This window comes from Mytilus edulis, chromosome 1 (assembly GCF_963676685.1).
Source record: "Mytilus edulis chromosome 1, xbMytEdul2.2, whole genome shotgun sequence".
Classification (NCBI taxonomy): domain Eukaryota; kingdom Metazoa; phylum Mollusca; class Bivalvia; order Mytilida; family Mytilidae; genus Mytilus; species Mytilus edulis.
In genome coordinates this window covers 75686253-75695368 of record NC_092344.1, presented here as the reverse complement: position 1 = coordinate 75695368, position 9116 = coordinate 75686253, and the positions used below count along the sequence as shown (strand labels likewise).

Below are 9116 nucleotides of genomic sequence, written 5' to 3'. Positions count from 1 at the left end.
GATGGATTGTCCTAGAAGCATATTTTATTAGACTAATAATAACTATATATAAGCAGTTACATTTATTTCATGTTTGAAGCGGTGCAAATTTTTAATTTAATTTGACTTTTACCAAAAGATGCTTTGTAGCAAAGGAGAAGAATAATTATGGTCTGAGGCCAGAAACACGAAAATAATTGAATTTAAAAGAAAGGAAACAAATATCGGACTTTGGAAAAAGGGAGAGGGCTTTTGATACCTTTTATGAAATTCTCCATACATAATATCTTTTACAAAAAATTATACTGCAACAGTTCACAAGCTGTATATGCCCGCGATTTCGCGGGTGTGTTCTAGTTATATATAAATATAAGAAGATGTGATATGATTGCAATTGAGACAATTCTCCACAAGAGACCAAATAAAACAGAAATTAGCAACTAGAGGTCACGACACGGACTTCAACAACCAGCAAAACATTTTTCTCATGGTCAGCTATTATAAAAGGCAACAAGATGTCAAATGTAGAACAATTCATACAAGCAAACTTGTTTGTTAACCTTCATTTTTGCATTTAGAAATTGCCATTATTAAACATGGTATATAGAAAACATCCTTATATGTTTGTGTTGTTTCTGTGGTAGGGAATATCAAGCGTAACGCGAATCTTCCACCTTTCTACAGGTAGTGATTTTGATTTGAATTATGATGTAGTTCGCATTTTAATGAAGTTGTTTAGAATAAATTATCGAAACCTATTCAATCAATGTGTAATCTAGATAGTTTTTTATAATCACGATCCTTTACATTGAAGACGGGAGAATACGAGAAGACATAGTTTTTAATGTGTCGAACAACTTTTTGAATTCTTTCTCTTTTTTTTTTTAAACGCCAAACCCGAAAATATGGACGTACACTAAAATCAATTCTTCAGAAACAGTGTACTTGGTTTTTTAAATCAATAGCACCTATTCAATAAAAAAATTTGAGGCGAAACTTGTAACCTGTAATATTTTTCTGTTAAGCATATTACTATGGGACAAGGATTATAAAGACATGTATAGTTTTATAAGGTAGGACTCATTTATTTAATATATTTAAAAATACATTTTTTAATTCATTTATAGACGTACAGACAACAGGACAGTTGTTGGAAAACCTCAATCCACCAAACATGATTCGAGAAATGTGTTCCTCAAGTACGTGTCGGAAAATTGCGCAAACAATATGGATTCCGTATATAATGTGTGGATTTCTCTTACTTTATATTATATATTCTCCCACTAATCATATACAGATATTTCAACGACAAGAAATCAAATTAGACAACGGAGTTGTTGAGCAATATACTACACAAACCAAATCTCCAATCGACGAACAACGTGATCAAATTGTGATGGGAATATTAAGTGCTAATGGAAAGCAACGTTTTCGAGATACTCAAAGAAAAACTTGGATAAAAGCAATGCTTCGTATGCAACATATATTGCCATTTAAAATAACTTATAAATTTTTACTAGACGAGCCATCTTCTGAGTCAATTGCAGAAAATGCATTAAATCATGACATTGTATATCTGAATGTAACAAATCATGGACGAGCGGTAAAATTTGGAGAAAAGATGTACATATGGTGGAAATATGTTCATACAGTATATCCTGATGCTCTCCTTGGAAGTAGAATAGACGACGATGCATTTTTGTGTGTTCCACAGGTATTCTATAGACTAGATAGCATAAAGTCGAGTAATCTGTACTATGGCTGGAGGCATGGACAATCAAGACAAATAAATAGGGACAACAGAGTGGACGAAATGTTTCTATTTTTAGGACGTGATCTTATGTCCAGTATTTCTAAAAGACATTACTGTGGTCAGGCAAAATGCAAAAATAAAGAGGACTTAATTGACATAGACTTTGGGGATACTTCCCTTGCAGAATGGCTGTCTATATACAGTGATAAGGTTAATTTTATTTCTGACAATGACAGAATAGTACAGTGCGGAGCGAACTCCCACGCTATTTACAAGAAATATTTAAAACCTGGTTTTTGTCTCAAACAGTTGGTTTTTCACAAATCGACCTATGAAATGATGGAACTTCTACAATCATACAACGACTTTGCATTTATGGAGAAAAGCAAAGTTGAACAATCCATTAAAATGGATGATGTTTCTGAACGAACAATTATAAGTGGTGTGTCTGGGTCTATATTTTCTGGAGACGTGGTAAGAAAAGTTCCCCAAATTAGTATAGATAAGAAGACCACACTATTTTCAAACGAAAGTGACTCTAAAATCTGTGATAATTGGGCTGTGGTTACTACTATTCATCAGCCATCTAACTCGGTACGAAATATAGCAAAACGCCCCTCCTGGTGTGTCGTAATTGTAGCAGATGTGACGACGCCATCAGAAGACGCTTATTTAAAAAGTGTTGTAAACGACGAAAATAAAAATAGAGTTATATACTTATCGATTAACAGACAAAAAACTTTATATCCGTTATTATCAGAGGTTATCCCAGTAAAACATTTTGGGAGGAAAAATATCGGATACATGTACGCTATTCACCACAAAGCAAAGTATATTTGGGACTTTGACGACGACAATAATGGAGTATTTGATTTAATCGAGATTGAAAGATTAACCAAAGGAGAATCAGCCACCGTTTGTAATGACAAAGGAAGTAAATTATTCAATCCATATCCTTATTTTGGAGTATCTGAAACACGGGTATGGCCTAGAGGTTTTCCCTTGGAGTCCATCAAAGATAATAAAACGATACCACCACAGATATGCGACACAAAAGTTTCCGTAAAAGTTGGTGCAATACAGTGTCTTGCTAACGAACAACCGGATGTTGATGCTATTTATAGATTTACCCGAAATGTCCCATTTAACTTTTCAGCAACTAAAGAAACACATAAGCCATTTGTTGTACCAAAACAAACATTTTCTCCCTTCAATGCGCAAGCCACGTTGTGGACGTCGTCAGCATTTAAATATATGGCGTTACCGATAAGTATAAATGGACGTGTTAGCGATATATGGAGAAGTTATATAGCACAATATTTTTTTTATCGGTCTGACTTAAGACTAGCCTTTTCTGTGCCATATGTTGTACAAGAGAGAAATATTCATTCAATATCTGGAGATTTTAATGCAGAGCTGGATATTTACGAAAAAGTGGGTGCTCTTTTTAATCTTGTAATGAACATGAAAGATGATAATCTTGTTTCCGTTTATGAAAATCTTTATAGTAGAAATTTTATTGAAAAAAGTGACCTTACTTTTATAAAGGTATGGATAGAAACATTTCTGAAGGTCACTGGCAGTAATGTATGATCGATGTGTCCATTGTATTTCAATTTAATAAATGTTAAAGCCTAATTTATTTACGTTGTATGAAAATACAGATTCAATTAGCAGTCATCCTTGCAATAGAACAATATTCTTAAAGCTGAAAAGTGAACGAACAGATATAACGCCATCAACTTTGAATTCATAAGACAATCAAGTATAATTTAAAGTGCAAATGGTAGCGGAAATATTACCGTTGTGTTCTTCAAGGAGTTGGAATTTTCGAATAAATGTGAAAAAACATGCATACAAATTATTGTTTTAGTATGTTGGTCCCATTTGTTGTCTAGCTTGCGGAGGCGTAAACAATGTGTACAAAGCTTTATATTTCAGAAGGTAAAATGCCTGGATGTTGCATGCCTTGTATGAATGTGTGTACTTGCAAGGTCCTTATGCCCGTCAGACAGTTTTTACTTGACCTCGACCTCATTTGATGGATCAGTGAACAAGGTTAAGTTTTGGTGGTGAAGTCCATATCTCAGATACTATAAGCAATAGGTCTAGTATATTTGGTGTATGGAGGGATTGTAAGATTTACATGTCCAACTGGGAGGTGTTATCTGACCTTTGCCTCATATTCATGGTTCACTGGTTATAGTTAAGTTTTCGAGTTTTGGTCTGATTTTCTTAAACTGTTATGTAAAAGGTCTTCTATACTTGGTGTATTGAATTATGATACGGTGTACCTTTCCAACTGGCAGGTGTCATATGACCTTGACCTCATTTTCATGGTTTAGTGGTCAAATTTAATATTGTTAGTTTTTGTCTTCTTTTTTTTTCTAATATTATATGCAAACTAAAGGTCTACTTTATTTGATGTATGGAAATATATTATGATGTACATGTCAGTCTCGCATGTTTTATTTGATCTTGACCTCATTTTCCCAGTTCGTTTCTCAGGATTAAGTTTTTGTGGATAGGTCTGTTTTTCTTAAACTATAAGCAATAGGTCAACTTTAATTGTTGTAATTTTTTTTTCAGATTTTATTGTCGTTCATTTCCCATATATAGTCGCGTATATTATTCGGAATAACCTTCCTGAGGTAGCAATACACAGTTAGGAAAAAAACTTAAAATTGACACTCATAATTTTTAAACACCCTCTTTCCCCTCCTGTCTAACAAATAAGGCTTTATATGTGTGTTATGCATGTATATATTTATAAAAACAGAATCTTCCATAGATTTGATTTCTAATGGTCATAATGGTGAAATATAATCCTTTTTGGGTGTAACCATGGCAACAATCTGCATTTCTTAGATACAAAATATAGCAAAAAAGGGGATGAACATGTCACAAAAGTCTCCAAAATTTGGCCTAAAGGAAAATTGCAATTAATTACAGTGATACCTTTCCTGAATCCATTGGTTTTTATCTATCAAGTTGTCCAAAAAAAATCATATGCATTTCTGCTCGTTTTTCCATAAAATTGAATTGAAAAGATCGAGCGCAAAATCTTTGTTGATAAACACTACAATAATTTATGGACCTATAATGGACGGTACGGATAGGAAAATACGGACTGTCATACATATAAATGGCCTATAAAACATGTTAAAAACAATCTAAATGTTCATATAAACACACCAAGAAGGCTAAATTATTCTTCAATTATCTAAAAAATCAATTTTATTGTACAAAAACTTGCATATTTAAAAATTTCACCATGGCCAAAATGCGAAACTAAACTTCTAACTGTGTAATAATTGCTACCTAAGACTTACCAATCTGTGGAAAGGACGATAACTCTGTCTGTATGGGAGATTGAAGACTTATTATTTCCTCCGTCCCTGACCAGGCGTGTTGCGACGGGTATCACGAGGAAGGTAGTGGGGTGTCAGGTGGCCCGACCCTCTTATCTAAAACTGTTTAAAAACTAACCGGGATTATAGGTACTATAAGTTATTGCAACTGATCCCCTATTTTCGTTGAATTTAGAAAGAAAAGAAACCAAGACAAATGATTGTTTCTAAAAAGTATAGTGTCCCATGCATCTTACAAACACAGTCAATGTTTCTTTTCTTTCTAAGTGTGTGAAAATTATAGAATATCTCTTTCTCTTGAAAGACGTAGAGTTTATGATAATCAGAAGTGTTTGTATTAGTTTGAGCAATTTTTAACTATGAGCGGACGCGAGTAATGCGAAGATATTTTAATGTGTTGTTTGTTGGAAGCAAATAATTTACTGTTTTCAAAATATTCGTGGTACTAGAACTGGCGTCTGCTCATGTTAAAAAATCAATAATTCTAAATTGAAAAATCCTTGATTTACGGATAAGTCGATAATATGTGAATCATTGACTGGAACGAAGTTAGATTTCCGAATCTGCACGAGTATTCCATTTCAACTTAGGTGTTCTTGTTTTTTGAACTGAGATTACCTCCCCTGTATATGAGAAATTTTTTGGAATACTTATTTTTAGATTTTTAGATTTTAGAGATAAAAAACTGGATTTATTAAATAAAATGATAAATGTTTCAAATATATTAGACGTATAAAATAGAAATGCTGTTAGGATTAGATAAAATTTTGCAAATTTCAACTAGAGGCTCTAAAGAGCCGGTGTCGATCACCTTGGTCTATGTGCAAGCAGCATATTAAACAAAGGACACAAATTATAGACAAGAATAGAATGATAAAAATGTGTTTTGGTGATGATGATGCGTTTGTCAGTCTTACTTTACTGAACATTCTTGCTGTTTACAATTTTCTCTATCTATAATGAAGTTGGCTCAGAAGTTTTAAAGGAAAACATTTTGTAAAAGTTTACAAAAATTTACATAATTTACGAAAATTGTTTAAGATAAAAATTTTACTATAAAGAGCAATAACTCCTTAAGGTGTCAGTTGACCATTTTGGTAAAGTTGACTTATTTGTAGATCTTACTTTGCTATACATAATTGCTTTTTACAGTTTATCTTCTGAATCATCTAAGATAATATTGAAGTTAATAACCAAAAACTGCAAAAATTTCTTAAAATTACCAATTCAGAGGCAGCAACCCAACAACAGGTTGCCTAATTTGTCTAAAAATTTCTGGGCAGTAAGATCTTCACTTAATGAACATTTATACCACTGTCAGATTTGCTCTAAATGCCTTGGTTTCAGAGATATTAATTAGTCAAAAACTGCATTTTACCCCTATGATCTATTTTTAGTAATGTTGGCCATCTTGGTTGGTGGGCGGTGTCATCAGACACATTTTTAAAACTAGATACCCCAAATGATGATTGTGGCCAAGTTTAGTTAAATTAGTCTAAGTAGTTTCAGAGGAGAAGATTTATTTAAAAGATAATTAAAACTTTAGAAAAATTGTTAAAAATTGACTATAAAGGTCAATCACTCCGTAAGGGGTCAACTGACAATTTTGGTCAGGCTGTCTTATTTGTAGATCTTACTTTGCTGAACATTATTGCTGTTTACAGTTTATCTCTATCTATAATAGTATTCAGGGACAGTATTTCAACAACAGGTTGTCCGATTTGTCTGAAAATTTCAGAGCAGATAGATCGTGACCTGATAAACAATTTAACCTCAAACAGATTTGCTCTAAATGCTTTGGTTGCAGAGATATAAGCCAGAATCTACATTTTACCACTATGTTCTATTTTTAGCCATGACGACCATCTTGGTTGGTTGGCCGGGTCACCGTACACATTTTTTAAACTAGATACCCCAATAATGATTGTGGCCAAGTATGGTTAAATTTGGCCCAGTAGTTTCAGAGGAGAAGATTTTTGTAAAAGTTAACGACGACGGACGACGGACGACGACGGACGCGATGTGATGAGAAAAGCTCACTTGGCCAAAGGGCCAAGGTGAGCAAAAAGGCTATGCAAATATTGTAAACCTATGGAAAAATTTTAAAAAAAATTCAAGATTATATATTAATCTCAATTCCAATGGAAAGTCCGACTTTTAAGTTCCTACGAGGTAATGCTTAAGCATGATTCATTCAATATCAACAAAAATGCATTTTTTTATACGAGGATATAGGCTGATCAGCTTTTACCTGCAGAATATTGACAATACTATATGATGCAAGTTTTAGATATTTATATGTTTAAATATTGTCTTTTCTGTGACTTTTTTCTAATTTCTTTTCACTTTTTTTTCTGTTTCAGAATCTTTCTTCTAATTAAAAAGAAGACGTGCATATAAGACAAATAAGGCACTTGATAATCCATAAAAAGGATAATTTTACTAATTTTTGTAAAATAAATAAATTCGATCTATCATTTTCAGGATTGCCTAAAGATAATATATTATTTTTTAATGATATCTATCACGCCTGGTAAACCATCTTCTCAACCAAATGGTTGAGACGGAAAAAAAAGTATTCTGGCACTTCCTGTTGGGTTTTTCTGGTTCAAAATATCCAAAAAAAAAAAACACAGGGTAGGTCGACTTTTCGTCAATTTACTGAAAATCAATGAGTTTTTTTGTAAAATAGGAGAATTTCATGCCATAGATAATTGAATTAGAATTTGTCTCGTGTATAACAAGGACCAATATAATTTAAAATGACATTGGAATGACTTTTCTCTAGCAGGTAAATGTCGAATTTTCGTAAATTATGTAAATTTTTGTAAACTTTTACAAAATGTTTTCCTTTAAAACTTCTGAGCCAACTTCATTATAGATAGAGAAAATTGTAAACAGCAAGAATGTTCAGTAAAGTAAGACTGTCAACAGTACAGTCAGTTATTGACAAAATGACAGTGCGATAAAATATATATCAGTAATTTGGTATTTTCTAAATCTTATAAAGTAACATAAAATTACAGTTTGTTCTTTTTATCTACGTATACAATTTCATTAAGCTGAATATGTTATAAAGTACAAAATGTATGTCATGTTGAGATATTCTGGTATCGGTTGTGATATTTTGGAACAATGTTGAGATCTTCTCTTAATCTTTCACTAGTTAAGGTAGATCATAGGTATATATATTTTTTGTGATAGAATTTTCTTATACTTAGCCAAAGTGAAGATTGTACTATGCTTTTTTTCAAAAATATAATAAAAAAGTATGGGACACCGAGCTATTTAGCAAGCTACGGGTCGTTGAAAATTAGATTGTGCATACAATGAACAGGCGACAACTGAATGGCGATACTTTTGGTAAATCTTTTTGCAACAAAATAAACCCGGCTGAAATCGTACATTACCATCACACATTTGGGACAGATCACTGGAGTTGTTTGAAATTTTTGTGATCGCATATTTTTGAGAAGGGAGTCAAGGACTTCAACTTCATGAAACAACTATATTGGCCTAAAACTTTAACCTGAAGCGGGACCGACGCATGAACGAACGAACGGACAGACGCACAGACCGAAAAACATAATGGCCATAGCTTAAAAACATTAAATACTAACCATTGACAGAGGTTCCTGACTTGGGACAGGCACAAATATGCGGCTGGGTTTAACATGTTTTTGAGATTTCAACTCCCCCTATACATCTAACTAATGCAGAATAAACAACCACACATCATTACGCATTTTAAAAGAACTTATTGTAAAAAATGTCAGTCATAGGTTACAATGAATGTTCTGACATCAGACTCCGACTTCTCTTAAACTGAATTTTAATGTGCGTATTGTTATGCGTTTACTTCTCTACATTGGCTACAGGTATAAGGGGAGGGTTGAGATCTAATAAACATATTTAACCCCGCCGCATTTTTGCGCCTGTCGCAAGTCAGGAGCCTCTGGCCTTTGTTAGTCTTTTATTATTTTTAAAAAGTTTCTTGTGTATAATTTGGAGTT

The 9116-nt window shown here is 32.9% G+C and overlaps 1 protein-coding gene across 1 annotated transcript; it reads left to right on the top strand.

Annotated features, from left to right (window-relative positions):
* Window positions 1-1110: 1110 nt before the first annotated feature.
* LOC139490131 (uncharacterized) lies at window positions 1111-3569 on the top strand. The gene has a single exon (XM_071276984.1). It carries the CDS (start codon window positions 1154-1156, stop codon window positions 3323-3325), a length of 2172 nt encoding a protein of 723 aa, XP_071133085.1. The 5' UTR covers window positions 1111-1153; the 3' UTR covers window positions 3326-3569.
* Window positions 3570-9116: the final 5547 nt, after the last annotated feature.